This window comes from Haliotis cracherodii, unplaced genomic scaffold, assembly GCF_022045235.1.
Source record: "Haliotis cracherodii isolate W230 unplaced genomic scaffold, xgHalCrac1.p SCAF_5, whole genome shotgun sequence".
Classification (NCBI taxonomy): Eukaryota; Metazoa; Mollusca; class Gastropoda; order Lepetellida; family Haliotidae; genus Haliotis; species Haliotis cracherodii.
The window spans coordinates 54,187,267-54,206,360 of NW_027266308.1; the positions used below are offsets into that span (position 1 = coordinate 54,187,267).

The 19,094-nt window shown below is 42.0% G+C and overlaps 2 protein-coding genes across 2 annotated transcripts in view; one reads left to right on the top strand and one right to left on the bottom strand.

Moving 5' to 3' along the window:
* Positions 1-1,389, bottom strand: part of LOC139442566 (uncharacterized) — a 34,038-nt gene extending 32,649 nt beyond the window's left edge. Inside the window, exon 1 of the mRNA XM_071223396.1 lies at positions 1,232-1,389. The gene's annotated coding sequence lies outside the window, so the exon portion shown is untranslated. The remainder of the gene's footprint in view (positions 1-1,231) is intronic.
* An 83-nt stretch (positions 1,390-1,472) lies between these two features.
* Positions 1,473-19,094, top strand: part of LOC139443941 (DNA annealing helicase and endonuclease ZRANB3-like) — a 28,712-nt gene continuing 11,090 nt past the window's right edge. The window contains exons 1-15 of the mRNA XM_071224827.1: positions 1,473-1,616; positions 2,212-2,230; positions 2,515-2,693; positions 3,910-4,144; positions 4,512-4,630; positions 5,428-5,572; positions 6,010-6,177; positions 8,744-8,911; positions 10,209-10,280; positions 11,249-11,428; positions 11,661-11,816; positions 12,844-15,094; positions 16,121-16,203; positions 17,058-17,188; positions 17,516-17,636. Coding sequence (XP_071080928.1) covers positions 1,507-1,616; positions 2,212-2,230; positions 2,515-2,693; positions 3,910-4,144; positions 4,512-4,630; positions 5,428-5,572; positions 6,010-6,177; positions 8,744-8,911; positions 10,209-10,280; positions 11,249-11,428; positions 11,661-11,816; positions 12,844-15,094; positions 16,121-16,203; positions 17,058-17,188; positions 17,516-17,636 — 4,137 coding nt within the window. The 5' untranslated portion in view covers positions 1,473-1,506. The remainder of the gene's footprint in view (positions 1,617-2,211; positions 2,231-2,514; positions 2,694-3,909; positions 4,145-4,511; positions 4,631-5,427; positions 5,573-6,009; positions 6,178-8,743; positions 8,912-10,208; positions 10,281-11,248; positions 11,429-11,660; positions 11,817-12,843; positions 15,095-16,120; positions 16,204-17,057; positions 17,189-17,515; positions 17,637-19,094) is intronic.

Here is a 19,094-nt window from a genome sequence, read left to right on the forward strand (position 1 = left end):
CATACACATGTTACATACACAACATTTTAACAAACTCAATACAGAGGGAGGAAAACTGCCTAATTGAACCTGTAAGATCATCTAAAATGATAGCCGCATCAACATAATCATTCATATCAAAGAATAATAAAACACTGTACTAAAAACTCCAATTGGCAGTTTCAAGTACTGGATGTACTTAATTAATATTATGCCACTTTAATTTTGAAAAGCAAGGGTTGAAATACATTTGGACTCAAACAGTGTACAATGACCGCTGTACAGTACAAATAGAGTAACATTGATAGAGACAAAGATTTGGTGCTAGTTTATCATGCACTATGAGATGTTTACTGCATCACAAAGCTCTGACTTCCTGTCCATGTGTTGTCATAATAGTGGTTTGTGCTCTAGAATGTCACCCTACAAGGTTTACTTTGTTTAAATATAACTGTTACGTTAGTTTTCAAGGGTTGCAGGCTAAAATGACACCTCAGGTAAATGTCATGTTTTCACTGGCGAAAACAGCTGCTAATTCTTTTCAGGTATCAGGACTGTATATTTATATGTTCTGTGAAAAGTGTCCTTAAAAGATGAACAACATAATGCCTAACTAACTGTAGATTGAATGTTTCAATAATTATATGCCAACATGGTCATATCTTGACTCAAAAAGTGGTCAGTTTGAAATGAACCATACAGGTTCCAAAACTAATAACAAATATTGAAAACAAAATAGTTTGTTTTTTCCTTGTACCAAAAAGGACATGAAAATGCAACAAGTGAACAACCAGATGGCGCTGTATCATTCAGTGTCTGCTTGGTGCATCTTTAAAGAGGGATTATATGCTTAACTATCTGCTGCACATTCCCTTTCTAGATCTAGATATGTTTCGTGCCATGTGTAAAAATGAAATATTGATATGGTGACATTACTTCCAAAAGGAAGCAATGGTGGGCAAGGTACATTTATCATAATACAATAGAGATCTCATACCCTGTATAATCGAGGATGATCAAAACCTGAAATAGAAATTATCAGATTCAATCGAATACAGTCAAGGTCAACTTTGAGAATAATGAAAGTAATTAATTGCTTGATTTTGGAATGCATAAGATTTAAGCGTGGCTGATTTAGTTAGATCATGGACCTATATATACAAGTCCGTGGTTAGACATAAGCACTAAGCAGAGACAATACAAAAGCTTACTGGAGCATGATGATGAGGAGGATGTAGCTTTCAACATTTACCTGTATTATTAAAAATTCATTGAGTCAGTATGTGTGAAATGTCGACAAAGGTGCATCGTCAGCAAATTATTATTATAATTTTACAGAAATGGTCACTGCTTCCAATATTTACTGTTACGTGTTAAAATGTCATAACCAAGTGACATCGTATCCACACTGTAATGGCTCGCTCAGAATTTCCTTGGTGGTATGCTAATCATAACGAACATTGGAGTGACCTCCCTTTGAAATTGACACTGAATGCGGGAAACATGAAGTAAACATTGAATCTCAACATGAAAGATCAGGACGACTACGTGTTGTCCAGATTGCCAGGACGGCTCGTAGAGCGACTAATGCCTTTCCAGAAAGATGGAGTCAAATTTGCAGTAAAAAAACATGGAAGGTATGTTTCTTATTTTGACTGATCAAAGTCCGTGTCACTGTCAGACAAGATCTTTTTAATTTTAGCCTAGCGGTCAGTATTTTGTTGTTACTTGTATAAGGTGAATCAATGCAACCTACCTGCCAATACAATTCCTGCCATTCTATCCCGGATGAGCTGCAAATTTCTGAACATTACGAGGTGAATTCCAAACACAAATGCAGCAGTTAATTTGGAAATCACCTCATAACAATGTTAATTTTTATTCTACCCTGGTTTTTGGTTTGTTTGTTGTGTAACATCCCACCCAGCTTTGCCTGGGACCTTTGTGATGAGACACTATTTAACATGTTTTAGCGCAATACTCTGACACCCTAATAGAAGTATTATCACTGATCAGGGCCTATCTCACTGTTCAGTCTTTTTCATATGACTTGAGTAAATGTGTTTGTAATAATAATATTCTTTGCTGTTACATATTGTTTCATAGTTAAACATGTTTTATAGATCATTATCTGATGTTGTCTTGATAGTGTATGTACGAACTTAAATGTCAGGATGTGTTTACAAATTCATATTGAATCAAATTGTGTAATGAAGTTTACTTTTTTTTCAGATGCTTGATCGCAGATGAGGTGAGCAACAGAGTGTGTGTGTGTGTGGTATGTGTGTCCGTGCATGTTCATTCATGTGTGCGCACGCACGCGAGTCTGTGTGTGTGTGCATGCGTGTATGCATGTATGTATAATAAGGGGGTTCTGGGGCTGTTGAGATTTATTGCCTCGGTAACTCAGTTTACACATTAGAGACCCCTGAATTATTATCATCTAACTAAGTTTATGTAAATGACCCATTTCATTATTGATTTCAAAGTCAAATGTGAGTGTTTTAATTGTCGACACTTGACCTGACTTCACAGATGGGCCTGGGGAAGACACTACAGGCAATATCTGTAGCCTACTACTATCACTGTGAATGGCCTCTGCTGATTATTGTGCCGTCCTCGCTGCGGTTCTGCTGGATAGAGGAGCTGGAAAAATGGCTGCCTGATGTCCACCCCAATGACATCAACCTCATCAGGGGAGGAACTGATGCAAGGTGATTACTATATATAAGTGATAGGTACCGGTAATTAAAATGATTTTGTGGAAATAGATAAATATTAATTACAAAAAAAAATTCTTTTGGATATAATTATCGTCATGACCATACAACAATTCTACAAGCTAAAGTACAACTATTTGTGCTGTTTCATTCCATTCCTACATTTGTTCATCTCCCCAAAACATGAGAGATAGCTGACTAAAGTCCAGTTTCCACCCTTGCCAAACAAGGCTGGAATTTCTGGGTTCGATCGTAGCGCCATCAGTGGCTGTTATGAGTTATGTCCCATCTATGCCCCTCTCCTATCAATTCCACCTCTCATATACTTGCGTTTTCTTCAAACAAAACGGGGGCCCCCAGTCAAGATGATCTGATCAATGATTAAGATCTATATTGCAATAAAATGGGTCTTACCTCGCAAAGTGCATCAAATCACGTGAGCACCTGGATTAAAAACATGAAAAGATTTGGAAAATATCTGTCAATGCCCAGTTGAAGATACACATCCTTTGCAAATCCTGCAGTTGACTGAAATCTGCATGTTGAAATCCATTTTGTTCATGGATTGGATGTCGATTTCATTTCGCGATTTTAATTGGACAGTGCATAGACTTGTTAGTCCAGCCAAATTGTAACTCCTTAATACCAGCCTGGTTCGGCAAGGGTGGAAACTGGACTTTTATAGTCAGTTAACTCACTTGCCTCGGGAAGATGACATTTGATGGGGAAACATAATCTGTGAATTGATGTGTATGCTGTATTGGTGTAGTGGATAGAGCATCTGGCCAGAGAGTCTCTCTTATCTAAAGACGTTAAAAAGATGGTACTTGTTGTTACCCTGCCTGGTGTTCAACGTTAAGGGCATAAAACAAGGACTGGTCATTTCTGAGTCAGTATAATGTGTCTGAGTGTGGTATCCATGTTAAACTGCGACATGATGAATACCATTATGAAACCAACATGTCTGAACTAGTACAAGAAGCCACACACAAATGTATGCATGCAGGCTCGCACACACACACTAGCACATCACTGTATCAGTGCAATAATCTTGAACAAGGCATTAAACCCCATTTCACCTTACTGATTATATGAAAAAAAGATATAGCTGTGGGAAAAATGAATAAACCAGATTACTTTTTTAATCAACACATTCTAAAATATTATGGCCAACAAATATGCATAATATCTTATATAAATCCAACATCAGTGGCATAGCGTCCTCTCGAGTCAGCATCGTGACGTATGGGCTGCTGAGTAAACAGACCAGCTGCATTGTCCGGGAGGCACTCACCAATCAACACTTCAAGGTGATTATTTGTGATGAGTCTCACTACATCAAGAACACTCGGACTGCATCATCGAAAGCTGTCGTTCCGCTCATCAAAGCCGCCAGCCGACGCCTTCTGCTGTCTGGGACCCCTGCGCTGGCTAAACCGGTAGAGGTAAGCAGCTACACTGTTAGTAATATATCAGTATACACCTTTCAGCTGCAGAATTACCCGTGCAGATCAGGGTCAGAATAGGTCTTCAGCAAACCCATCCTTGCAGTAAAAGGTGACTACGCTTGTTGTAAGAGGCAACTAACGAGATCGGATGGTCAGACTCGCAGACTTGGTTGTTGCATGTCGTCGTATCCCCACGGGGTGGTCAGGAAGCCTACTGGTTGAAGCATTCGCTCGCCATGCCGAAGACCCGGGTTCGATCCCCGACATGGGTACAATATTGCTAAAAATCGCGTAAAACCCAACTCACTCACTCACTATTGCTGAAAACATGAAATGCAGTAGTTTGTATTCCATGCTGTTGCAGCTGTTCCCTCAGATTGATGCGTTGAAGCCGGGGGAGTTTGGGACGTGGTGGCAGTTTACTGCCCGCTACTGTGATGCACGAATGGAATGGTTTGGCAGGCAGAAAATGAGGAAGGTTGAGTAAGTGTGTATCGTAACAAATCTCAGTTGCTTGTTCTAAAACTGAAAATATAGTTTAGTAGAAATAAATATAAACTTGAAAAAGTCCATTTTTGTTCTGACTTTATAAGATAATATCATTCACATAATGGTGGGGAACACAGTATTGTAGAATTAAAAAAACAATCATGCAACATGTGTGACTGTATTGCCTTCCTCGGCTCAGTGGTGCAGAGTTGCCTCCTTTAGGGATGTAGGGATGCTGGTCTCCCAGCACACTCCATAACTGTTGGTTTCAACACATTTGTTAGCATCTATGATCTGTCACTATAGACTCTCCGCCCTCAGTAGGCTGATATGATAGAACTGAAATACGGTTCCCAAAAGTATTACACACAACTCACTCACTCACTCACTCACTCACTCACTCACTCACTCACTCACTCACTCACTCACTCACTCACTCACTCACTCACTCACTCACTCACTCACTCACTCACTCACTCACTCACTCACTCACTCACTCACTCACTCACTCACTCACTCACTCACTCACTCACTCACTCACTCACTCACTCACTCACTCACTCACTCACTCACTCACTCACTCACTCACTCACTCACTCACTCACTCACTCACTCACTCACTCACTCACTCACTCACTCACTCACTCACTCACTCACTCACTCACTCACTCACTCACTCACTCACTCACTCACTCACTCACTCACTCACTCACTCACTCACTCACTCACTCACTCACTCACTCACTCACTCACTCACTCACTCACTCACTCACTCACTCACTCACTCACAGTGGTGCAAGTAACCTGGAGGAGCTCCAGGAGAAGCTGAGTAGGTCGGTGATGATCCGGCGGGAGAAGCGGAATGTCCTCAAACAGCTGCCTCCCAAACAGAGGCAGAAGGTGCTCTTTGAACTCAAGGACTCCAGCCAGAAGAAGGTAAATTGATGCTTCAAATGTAAGAAAATAAGGAACCTATTTTCTCCCAACCGTACAGGAAATGATAATTTAAAAAGAAAAATTCTCAACATAACTGGAAATAATGAATCCGTTTTCTCCCAATGAGACAGGAAATAATGAATCCGTTTTCTCCCATCATTACCGGAAATAGTGAATCTATTTTCTTCCAACAAGACAGGAAATAATGAATCCAGTTTCTCCCATCAATACATGAAATAGTGAATCTATTTTCTTCCAACGAGACGGGAAATAATGAATCTGTTTTCTCCCAACAATACAGGAAATAATGAATCTGTTTTCTCCCAACAATACAGGAAATAGTGAATCTATTTTCTTCCAATGAGACAGGAAATAATGAATCTGTTTTCTCCCAACAATACAGGAAATAATGAATCTGTTTTCTCCCAACAATACAGGAAATAATGAATCTGTTCGAGGAACTGAAGCCGATGTTGCAGCGTAACACAAATGTGACAAGCCTCAGTCTAGACGCTGCTACTCAGGAGTCTGAGGATGTCAGTGGGGAATCCCTGCATCGACTGTCTCTCATATCCAAGCTGTACAAGCTGAGTGGGGAAGCTAAGGTAGGTAACTCTTGTATGGAATCAGCCACAGGACTGGGAGCAGGTATTCATGATATAAAACCAACCATAACAGACAGGCTGCCAATGCCACCTGTTACAGTACAACTATCTTACAAAGACCCCATGTGGTTTCTAAGGGTGAAACGATACACCGATATTCCGATGCATCGCGATACTTGACCCACGATACGATATACGATAAACGTGGGCCCATTTATCGATACACCACGATACGGAACGCAAATCTCAAGTACAGCGTTTGCTCGCTATTGTGCCTTTCAATAAACCGCAAACTTGATTATAGCGCGCGGTAACGCATGGCTCCCCAAAACGTACTTACATTTTTAATAAGCTCAGGTTTTACGCCGACAGATGTTTTTCCCCATCTCATTAAACATTATCAGCTGATGCCCGCAAGCACATAACAATGGAAATACAAGTCAGCAAGTCCGAACTGAAGTACGCAATTCAATACCATTATTATACTATCTTGTTATTAAAACGTGTTCATTATATATCTGGACTTGTGTTTGTAGTATATTTTATTAATTTTACTCAAAATTTCATTTAATATTGTTTTCATTAAGTTAGGTGAAATCGTGTGTGAAGAGATACAGCAACCACGGTCAGAGTACCGCTTTTGACGCATTGAAACGAACTTTAGTTGCTAGAGAATGGATACATATATGAAAAAAGGCCCTACTTTGACTCGTCAAAGGTCATATTTGTGGCAATTTGGCTAATATATGTCAACATAACGTTTTCGCAATCGAAATACATGTAGCACGGGAAGTCCCTAGGGTGACTGGTCAAATTGTTCCATACATGTACGTACAAATATCCTGTAACAGCAATCACCAGTACCAAAATGCTACACTTGTGGTTCTTATAATTTTAAATATATATATAGTAAAAGCTGCAACTAAGGTAACACGATATTGAATATATTATTCCTGATAAAACATAAAATTCAGATACAATTTCTTCGACCATTGCATCAAAATTCTTTGACGTTGTATCACTGGTGGAGCACATTAATTATTTTCTGGTGTTTGAACTTTGAATTGTTTTTAAGGAAAGTTAGAGAAAGTTCCACTTTGAAGCTGAACAACTTCAGTAGTCTTGTTATTATAAAATAATTTTGACTGTTCCAAAATCATGTAAGGTTCAAACTTGACATGCTTTAAGTCTTGTTTTTTTATCATTGCGTATCGAGATACGTATCGTATCGTGACCAGAATATCGCGATGCGTATCGTATCGTGACCTTCCTGTATCGTTGCAGCCCTAGTGGTTTCCAGGGTTGAAGAGGTGAGGATTGGGTGGTTACAGCTTCTGACCTGCCTGATGATATGCCTACATGGATAGATGCTCATGTCGTCAGCCACTGGTTTCCCTGGTGATGCTGTGATTTACAAACTCTCTTCATAATGCTGTTACCTTGCTGACTGCGACATTAGATCATGGCAGTACGACCCTTACTTCTACATGACCTAAAATCATATTCAGTGTTTGAAACAGGCACTGTTGCTATGGAAACGGGGGCGCGGGTGTCCCAGTCATCTAAAGTGCCCCAGTTCGCTGTGCAGAATTGTGTCTCTTGGGCAAGTCAGAAACCTATGATTGTGGGTTTGAACCCCGATTCACTCCGATTATGTTTCTAAGTTTGTCAACACCAAACACATTCTGGCGGGCTTCACCGAAATGGTAAAGACCCGTGAAGACCCGGGGTAGAATAGGTCTTCAGCAACCCATGCTTGCCATAAAAGGCGACTTTGCTTGTCGTAAAAGGCTTGTCATAAAAGGGTGGTCAGGCTCGCTGACTTGGTTGATGCATGTCATCAATCCCAATTGCATAGATATTCATGATGTCAATCAATGGATTGTCTGGTCCAGACTCATTTATTTACAGACCGCCATCGTATAGCTGGAATATTACTTAGTGCGGCGTTAAACAACAAACCAACCAACCAACCCAAATAGTAAATGTCTGAGACATGCATTACCCGGTATTTCAGGTCCTTCCACATTATGCTGACACACCATGATATAATTAGAATACTGTTCACACACAGCGCCATTTAACCCACCTCACTCACTCACTCACTCACTCACTCACTCACTCACTCACTCATATGAATACATCATCATAACACGACAACATTAAAAATCATTTGTTAAAACTATTCCAGCGTTTCTGTTGTTTTATTAATTTTACCTGTACAGTAGTCAACATTGCCATCTAAAAAATATAAATTTGATTCACAAATATTTCATACTTCATGATAAAGATGTTGTACGGGATTGTTGATAGGTGTCTGACAATTCCTTGTTTGAAATGTGTGTCAGTAGCTCACACCGTAATTATCCCCTTGACTCGTACCTCCACAACTACTCATGTCAGGTTAGGGGGGCACGGCAGGCCCAGTCATCTAAGACACCACAATTCTCTGTGCGGAGTTGCATCCCTTGGGCATGCCAGAAACCTATGAAAAGCTGACACGCTGTGATATAACTAGAATACTGTTAAAATTGGTGTTAAAACCCAACTCACTCACTCATGTCAGATTGGTCCAGTGAAGGAATACTTGGAAATGTTGTGTGACAACTCGTCCCTAAAGTTCCTCATATTTGCCTACCACCACGTCATGATGAACGGCATCCAGCAGACACTCTGGGATAAGAAAGTCAAGTTTATCCGGATAGATGGCAGCACTAAGCCGGATGACAGGCTGGTAAGAGCTAGCATAAAATGGAAGTCAAGCAATATTCCAGTGTTAAAATGTCCAAGATATTTACTGAACACAGGGAATTACTATGTAACTTTTCACTTGTCTGCTATTTAACTTCAACAGGTCAAAGTTATATGATTTTTTTTCTTCATCTTGTCCAATCTCATTAAAATCAGATCTTAGTTTTCGCTACCGTTCTGACGTGACCCATAATGGGATGTCCTCAGATCTTTGTTTAGCATAGCGAGAACTAAGATCTAACTTTAATGAGATTGCATCTTGTCTACTCCAGAGAGGTGTATATTATTATTAAGAAAAAGTAGAAATCTTGTTCAATGACCTTGTTTCACAAGTCTATTGTTACAAAATAAGTATTCAATAATTTAATTATAAAAAACATATTCATATTTTGTTTTGTGACTATGGATATGATTGCTTGATTTGTATGGTATGTGTGGGTAACTTGGCCACTGTGTCAGAGATGGAATAACTAGCCCCCCTTGTAAAGGTTAGACCTTGCATTTTCTACTTGGTTGCTTTATGCAACCACCTTCCCTACACGGGGGCAGTCATCCAAGTGTCCCAGTCATCCAAGGCGCCGTGATTCGCTGTGCAGAGTTGCGTCCCTTGGGCACGCCAGAAGCCTATGATTGTGGGTTCGAAACCCGATTCGCCCCAATAATGTTTCTAGGTTTGTCAGCACCATACCCGTGCTTGTGGGTTTCACTGAAGTGGTAAACGTCTGACACCTGCATCACTTCGGGCTTTCCTCACACATTAAGCTGACACGCTGTCATATAACTGGAATACTGTTAAAAGCGACGTTAAACCAAACTCACTCACTCACTCACCTTCCCTACACAACCGAAAGGTCGGGGAGGAGACGGGGGATAAAAATCAGTAGTGCAGGTACGTGTTTCAAATGCAGCTGACTGTAAACTTGTTATGATGATGATAATATTCTCAAACTATTTTATGAAGACAGGAACAATACTCAGGCATCTAATTCAAGTTATTATGCAGAGGATCCTGTTTGAAGGCATAGTTTTAGTAACTAAGATCTATTTAACCAAATAAGAAAATCTGGCCTCACTGTATTTGACATTGGGTAACATTAATTGTATTAGATTTCTATGAACATGTATGCTTTAGTAACATTATGAAGGAGATATTGGAGACATTTTCTTACTGAGACAATGTTGAGCTCAAACCAATAATTTTATGCCTGCTGAGGAGAGAATTATTTGACTTGCTACCAATTGCTTGTGTTTATTGAAAGATTTTCATGAACCACTTACAGATGCTCGTCCAGCAGTTTCAGTCGGATGCGGACACAAAGGTGGCCATCTTGAGTATCCTAGCAGCAGGAGTGGTAAGCAGTGTTCACCTCTCTATATGTACTAGCTGATATGGGGGGTGCACTCATCTACGGCCTCGCAATTCACTGTGCAGTGTTGCATCCAGTTAGCATGCCAGACATCTATCTTTTGTGGGTTCAAATCCTGGTTTGCCCTGATTGTGTTTCTGGGTTTGTCGGCACCATACCCCTACTAGTTGGTTTCACTGAAGTGGTAAATGTCTATTATCTACATCACTGATGCACATTGATATTGAACTGAAATACTATTCAGAGCACCGTAAAACACAACTTCCTGAATTATACGGTCCAAAGAGTGACTCTGGTGATGATAGGGTAGAATAGACCCCTGGTACCCCCTGGTCATAAGTGAGTGAGTGAGTGAGTTTGGTTTTACGCCGCTTTTAGCAATATTCCAGCAATATCACGGCGGGGGACACCAGAAATGGGCTTCACACATTGTACCCATGTCGGGATTCGAACCCGGGTCTTCGGCGTGACGAGCGAACGCTTTAACCACTAGGCTACCCGACCGCCCCCCTTGGTCATAAGAGTCAACTAATGAGGATCTTGTGGGTACAAACTGTGAGGGTGGTTGGGTAGCCTACTTCCCAGGGTACTCACCCAGTTGCTCACCTAGTCAGCTTGTCGGCTACTGATATATTCCTATCAGGCTGTCTGTCCTCATACACGCCACATTATCTGACCCAAATCTGTGGATTCCATCTATTGGGTGAGTGAGTGAGTGAGTTTGGTTTTACGCCGCTTTTAGCAATATTCCAGCAATATCACGGCAAGGGGCACTAGAAATGGGCTTCACACATTGTACCCATATCGGGAATCGAACCCGGATCTTTGGCGTGACGAGCGAACGCTTTAACCACTAGGCTACCCGACCGCCCCCATCTATTGGATTTGAATATTAGAGTGTAGCATTAAACAATAAACAAAACAAATAAGAAACTTTTCCGGTATGCCCACAGGGACTGACCCTCACGGCAGCCAAGCTGGTTGTGTTTGCTGAGATGTACTGGACACCTGGTGTTATGGTCCAGTGTGAGGACCGAGCTCATCGAATTGGGCAAACAGCAAGTCTACCTGTACATTACCTGGTTGCCAAGGGAACCATGGATGAATGGGTTTGGGGCACTGTGTGTAAAAAGGTAAGAAAGATATATTTAAAAAAAGGATCAACATTTTTGAATATTTAGATGGTATCATTATCCAATATAACATTTTCTGAAATCTTTTTGAAAGACAGGAGCTTTCTATTCAGAATGTGTATAAATTCAATACATTACATTAAAGCAGAGTTTATTTCTCAATGTCTTGTGCCAGCTTTTATGAATCATTACATGAAGCCTGAGTGAACATCTCTTGTTCTGACCCCTGCAGACCCTGGTCACCAGCACAGCACTGAGTGGTCAGCGCCGCAACATGGAGGCTGACAAGGGAGACGAGTATCAGGTGGAGTTGCTGTCTAACGCTGATGCATGGGTTCCAGCAGAGCAGACCGACCTGGATTTAACATCTTTCTTTCAGTCACAAAAGGTATTGTGCTTTGTGTTTAGTTGAATCATGTGAAGATGTCAGGTTTTTTTCGAAACAATTGTCATTGTTCAGTGAATGGGAGCGTGATGCAAACTCGCTTTTTTCACGGCTTGTGAATAAGTTTCTTGGCAAGTATCTTTTTTCTCAATCACAAATTTGAAGAGAAAATAACAATCGGCTTGGCAAAATGCTACTACATAAATTAGACATCACCTTTTGGGCGGCCTAGTGGTTAAAGCATTCACTTGTCATAATGAAGGCCCGTGTTTGATTCTCCACATGGGGACAATATGTGACAACCATTTCTGTCGTCCTTGCCGTAACATTGCTTGTGCAATGCTGAAAGTGGAGTAAGGCCATTCTCACTCTTTCAGATATCAACTTATCAGAACAGTTCTGTGAGTGAGTATGGTTTTACACTGCTTTTAGCAATATTCCAGCAATATCACAACGGGGGACACCAGAAATGGGCTTCACACATTGTACCCATGTAGGATGATCCCGGGTCTTCGGCATGACAAGCAAACGCTTTTAACACTAGGCTACGCCACTGCCCCAAGAACAGTTTAGAATTAAGTCTATTCTTCCACATTCTGCTTACCAGGCCGGTTCAGTTATCAAGGAAGAATATGATGTCACCCACTGTATCATGACATTATACCCTTCCAGAGTAACATAATGTCAGTCTCACAACTGTGAGAGTTCACACGGACAAGTTTGAAAAAGCATGCTATGGAAAATTATTGATGATTTGTTTTTATGTTTTCATATTTGTAGCTGTTATGGAGTATTTGGTGCCTGTCATATGTAAGCTGTGATAGCTAACATTCAGTATTATATATTCTACCTTTGATGTGTTTAGTATCATCAGGGCCTCGTTCCACAAAGTGATCTTAGCGCTAAGTCGATCGTAATTCCCATTCTTTAACACTGACTTACGACAATCGTAGCGCTAAGATCACTTTGTGGAACAGGGCCCAGGACCAGCGCAGTCTGCTGTACCCTCTCCTGTTTGTGTTTTCTTCAGCCGACAGATCAAAGATCAATACTGGAGTTTTTTACACCTCCATCAGCAAAGAACAGAAATAAGAACATGGATGAAACTCCTGGAAAAAACAGACCCTGTGATGATGAAGAAGGATCCGATCTGCTTTGTAAGAAGCAGAAGACAAATCACGGAGAACACGTGACAGAGGGACGGTTTAAAGGGGAGATAATTCTCCTGGACAGCGAGGAGGAGGAGGAGGAACAATTCCAAACAGAAAAGAAGAGGAGAAGGATAAACAGAACAGAGGGAAGAGACAAAGATCAGTGTTTTGCTGGCAGTAACAGAATCTTAAGCCCATCCACACCTTCTGGTAAGGATGGGTTTGAGAAAGCATCCGACAGCCAAACGCTTTGTACAACACCCACCAATCCTAGGAGTGTTAAAAATGCCTTCCATATGCTGAAAACAGCATCAGTTGGAAAGAGGGGAGAAAGTGCCTTGAATGGACGTAGTCCTGAGGACACTGATGATACAAAATCACTAGAGAGTGGAGTGTCCAGTCAGTGGGCATGCAGTGCTTGTACGTTCCTGAACAATGCTGGCATGTCCCGTTGTGAAATGTGTGACACACCGGGGAAGGTTAAAGATGTCAAAAGGTCAAAAGGTCAATCCCAGTCAGAAGATTTTATCCTAAGCAGCCCAGTGTTTGGGACGAAGCAGAAAACATGCTCCCATGTGGTGAAAGTTGATACAGAACACACTGTGTTGAATGATGATGATGAGGCTGGAACTATGGAGGTAAAAGCTGTCCGGGACATGTCAAGTAGATCCTCCTCCCAGGGCGCAGACACTGATAACGTCAGTCATGATGGAGCTGCAGGCAATGGTGGAAGTGTAGGCTCTTCAGTTCTAAAGAAGAGGAAGTGTTTTGTGCTTGATGATAATGAGTGTACACTCTCTTGTATCACTGCTGAAAATGGTGAGAATTTATGTGCTGAAGGTTGTGTTGGAAGTCCTGACATTAATGGAGTACATCTTGATATGGGCGGCAGTGATGCAAGCCTGTCTGGGGATGAGCAGCTCAGTGGAGCAACAGCAACTCCCAAACCCAGAAAGAGGATGTGCTTTCAGCTCCACTCTGATGATGAGGAAGAAAGACCTGACAGACCCAAGTCTGGTCGTTGGGAAGATGTTGTACAGTCTAGTCCTTGTCACCAAAACAAAGATGACCAACGCTTGTCTACCCCAGTGGGTTGTTACGGACGATGTGGGGCCAACCCAGTTGGTTGTGATGACCAATGCTTGTCTACCCCAGTGGGTCGTGTTGACCGATGTGTGTCTACCCCAGTGGGTCGTGATGACCGATGTGAGTCTACCCCAGTGGGTCGTGATGACCGATGTGAGTCTACCCCAGTGGGTCGTGATGACCGATGTGTGTCTACCCCAGTGGGTTGTGATGACCGATGTGAGTCTACCCCAGTGGGTCGTGATGACCGATGTGTATCTACCCCAGTGGGTCGTGATGACCGATGTGAGTCTACCCCAGTGGGTCGTGATGACCGATGTGTGTCTACCCCAGTGGGTCGTGATGACCGATGTGTGTCTACTCCATTTGGTCGTGATGACCGATGTGTGACGTCCTCATGGGAGCTGATGCCTTATGACAGTCCATGCTTCAGTTTGGTTCTAGACTCCTCAGATGATCAGTCAAATGAGAGTACTAGTAACATGGATACTGCAGAAGCTAGAAAGTCAGGAGACAAACAAATCCCCTTTACTCCAAGCAAAGACAGTCCCTGTTTCAGTCTGATCCTCGACTCGTCTGGTGATCAGTCCAAGAACAGTGAGATGGATGTTGCCGAAGCTAGACACCATGGAGACCCTCTGATTCATGTTACATCACGTAAAGACGAGGCAGAGGGAAAATCAGACATCAGTGACATTGACTGCAATTATAATCATCTACCAGGAGATCCAGATGTCCAGGATTCGGTATCAGATAGTGAACATAGTCTACCTGAATTTGTTCTTCCCGGAAGAAGAAGTAGAGACTCTCCGAGTTGTATAGTGTCTCTCACACCTGACACTAGGACACCTGTGTTGAGGAGGAAAATGTCCTTCAACCCTCTGCTATCAGTAAATACCAAGTCAATGGAAGGTTCTGCTGACAAGTTCAGCCCAGATTCTAGACGCCAAAGTTGTAAAACTCTGACAGATGACGACAGCTCCTCCCAAAGTGCCAGTCAAAAGGGCAGCAGGACTCCTCCTGGGAAATCCATCTCACCTAATGGTAGGACAGCTATGCAATAAATTGTTTGATAGACATTACTTAGAAGTTGGTAGATGACAAAGTAGACACAATTTATTGATAACAACTTCTTTAATTACTATAGCTGTACAATATACTTTTGTTGCAGTGGCAAGAAAAATGAGTAATCTGTTCTTTTTAGAAGCCTAGTTAGGCATGAAGAAAATGAAACTTCTGAATTATTGATTTAACGCCGCAGTGGATTTAACGCCGCTTTTAACAGTATTCCAGTTATATCACAGCGTGTCAGCTTAATGTGGGAGGAAAGCCCGAAGTGAAGCAGGTCTCAGACGTTTACCACTTCGGTGAAACCCACGAGCAAGGGTATGGTGCTGACAAGCCTAGAAACATAACAGGGGCGAACCGGGATTCGAACCCACCATCATAGGTTTCTGGCGTGCCAAACTCTGCACAGTGAATCGTGGCGCCTTAGTCGACTGGGCCACCCGTGCCCCCCTTATGATGAGAGAAACGAATCTAATATTGTATAATAGAGATAGGTAACATTTTACAGAGACATCATAGACAATCCATCAGCTTTACTGAGCAACACACACAGCTTGTAGCCACAAAAAATGTATTTACATCTTTGCATGCACAATTTCCATGGTTATCATGTTTATTACAATAAACAGCATAAACGTGGCAAAACATAACGAAGCTAAACAAAGCAGGAGGATGATGCCTTTTATCCAATATTCTATGACACTTGAGGGGGCACGGGTGGCCCAGTAGTCTAAGGCGCCACGATTCGCTGTGCAGAGCTGCGTCCCTTGGGCACACCAGAAACCTATGATTGTGGGTTTGAATCCCAGTTCGCCCCGATAATGTTTCTAGGTTTGTCAGCACCATACCCATGCTTTTGGGTTTCACCGAAGTGGTAAAAGTCTGAGACCTGCATCACTTCAGTCTTTCCTCCCACGTTAAGCTGACACACTGCGATACAACTTGAATACTGTTAAAAGCGGTGTTAAAACCAAACTCACTCACTCACTGTGACACTTGCAGGTACATTTGCCCACACGTCTGTGTTCCCTGCCTTCCTCTACTGCTGCAGCTTCTACACAGGCCGAGTCTACCTCTTCCAGCAGGTCAGTCCAACTACAGTAAACTCTCAATATTTTGCTACTTGCTACATATGATCAAGGGGCATAACTCAGGTCGGGTCTATTTCATACTCAAAGTCAGGGTTTCCATATCTTTATGAAATGTTCTCCTTAACACAAATCAAACTTCCAAGCATAAGATTATAGTATTATTATTGATTATATCAATAAAGTAAAGTAAGGTTATAACAAATATATATATCCGTAGTTCGTTATATAAGAATTTCAACTGTCAGACATCTTGGATCAAGTCATGTGACTACATCATGTTACTCGATAAATACATAAGAGTAAATTGCCTTCAATTGTAAATTGCCACTTTGAACAGCCGCGCTTGGCCATGAAGGTTTTGATAGGCAGATTGGTAACACGTGAGCAACTTATTGTTGACAGAGTACACACAGGACCACAAAGTCAGTTTGCTATATCCCTTATTTCATCATAAGCTTGTTCGTTATATCCATCAAGTTTATATGATAAAAAATACAGCAAATGGCCGGGACCAAACGAACAGTTTGTTATATCCAGAATTTAGTTATAAGCATGTTCATTATGAACGTAGTTTACTGTATCTGTCTTTAGATACACATGATATTTAGACGTTCCTGTGAGAGATTTTATGTATTTGTTTTCACTGTAGGCCTCCTGGTATTGCACTATGTAATGGTTAGGATAAGTCATTATTGAAATGGCCATGGCTGGAATGCCAGTATATCTTCAAGATTCTTCTGTCCACAATAGTCAATAGTCACACAGCATGAAATGTAGTAATTTGTACCAGCCCAAAGCATGCACGTGTCCATGGTGTTTTGAAATGTGTCCTGCCTTGTGTCTGCCAGGACGGGACCTCTCTCAGTGAGAACTTCCTGCCCCTGGATGTAGAGATGGGTAACATGGAACAACTGCCAGCTGTACTTCATCACCATGGCAACCTGAGATTGGTGCAGAAGTTTGTAAGGGAATGGAACAGGTCTGTTGTATCTCACGTTTAAGTGTTATATACATGATATAGTGAGAATTTACATATATTTTAGATCTGTAGTCATAGTAGTTTGGGAAATCTCCTGTTAATGGTATATACAGAGATATATATTGAAGTGTTGACTTCAATTATTTTTATGGTTAGCTAATTAAATGCCATAGAAGCATTAGCAATATATTAATTAAAATGTATATATTTTAAATAAATTAAAGTCAAGGGGTACTTGTCTAATCCCTAATGTCACAAAGTTAGAGAAGCTTAAAATTCAACTACTTTAGCAAAACCGCTTAGACCCGGGGTAATTTCCATCCCTAGTTTGACGGAGACGAAGAAGCGTCTGATCGTGAAACAAGGGATGTTGTTCAGCAGCCCTCTGGTGGCGTACGAGGAGGTCCGTTCTGGCAAGGTCAGCAACACACAGCGACACAAGACCAAGGTGGGAGCAACATGGCTGCAACTTGTTTTGATATTTGTGTGATTAGTAGGTCCCGGGTATTTGGCAATGTGTGGATTCCCAGTTAGAAGATGGCTCAGATATGTATCAGTGGTTAATACTCAGTTTCTTAGTTGAATGAATGTCATCATATCCCAACAGTGTGGATTGTTGCTCATAATATCAATCCCTGGATTGACTTCATTTTTTAAAGTCTGTCGTCATATAGCTTGAATATTGCTTTGTGTGGTGTTAAACAACAAACATATCTTATGAATACCTGAATTATGTTCCCCAACAGATGTGGAATATAAATAGTTATGAACAATTGTCCACCTGCATAAACCAACCGACCATTGTTGTGTTTGAATGTACACACTGGTGGCACTGTGAAGGCCTGTCAGCTAGGGAGTGCTATGGGGACCCTGTGGTCCATGGAGAGTTGTGTCCCCTAGTGTCCAGGATCTGATGTTGTGTATGAATGTACACACTGTGAAGGCCTGTCAGCTAGGGAGAACATGGGGACCCTGTGGTCTGTGAAGAGTTGTGTCCCCTAGTCCAGGATCTGATGTTGTGTATGAATGTACACACTGTGAAGGCCTGTCAGCTAGGTAGAACATGGAGGCCCTGTGGTCTGTGAAGAGTTGTGTCCCCTAGTGTCCAGGATCTGATGTTGTATATGAATGTACACACTGTGAAGGCCTGTCAGCTAGGGAGAACATGGGGACCCTGTGGTCTGTGAAGAGTTGTGTCCCCTAGTCCAGGATCTGATGTTGTGTATGAATGTACACACTGTGAAGGCCTGTCAGCTAGGGAGAACATGGGGGCCCTGTGGTCTGTGAAGAGTTGTGTCCCCTAGTGTCCAGGATCTGATGTTGTGTATGAATGTACACACTGTGAAGGCCTGTCAGCTAGGTAGAACATGGAGGCCCTGTGGTCTGTGAAGAGTTGTGTCCCCTAGTGTCCAGGATCTGATGTTGTGTATGAATGTACACACTGTGAAGGTCTGTCAGCTAGGGAGAACATGGGGGCCCTGTGGTCTGTGAAGAGTTGTGTCCCCTAGTGTCCAGGATCTGATGTTGTGTATGAATTTACACACTTTGAAGGCCTGTCAGCTAGGGAGAACATGGGGACCCTGTGGTCTGTGAAGAGTTGTGTCCCCTAGTCCAGGATCTGATGTTGTGTATGAATGTACACACTGTGAAGGTCTGTCAGCTAGGGAGAACATGGGGGCTCTGTGGTCTGTGAAGAGTTGTGTCCCGTAGTGTCCAGGATCTGATGTTGTATATGAATGTACACACTGTGAAGGCCTGTCAGCTAGGTAGAACATGGAGGCCCTGTGGCCTGTGAAGAGTTGTGTCCCCTAGTGTCCAGGATCTGATGTTGTGTATGAATGTACACACTTCGAAGGCCTGTCAGCTAGGGAGAACATGGGGACCCTGTGGTCTGTGAAGAGTTGTG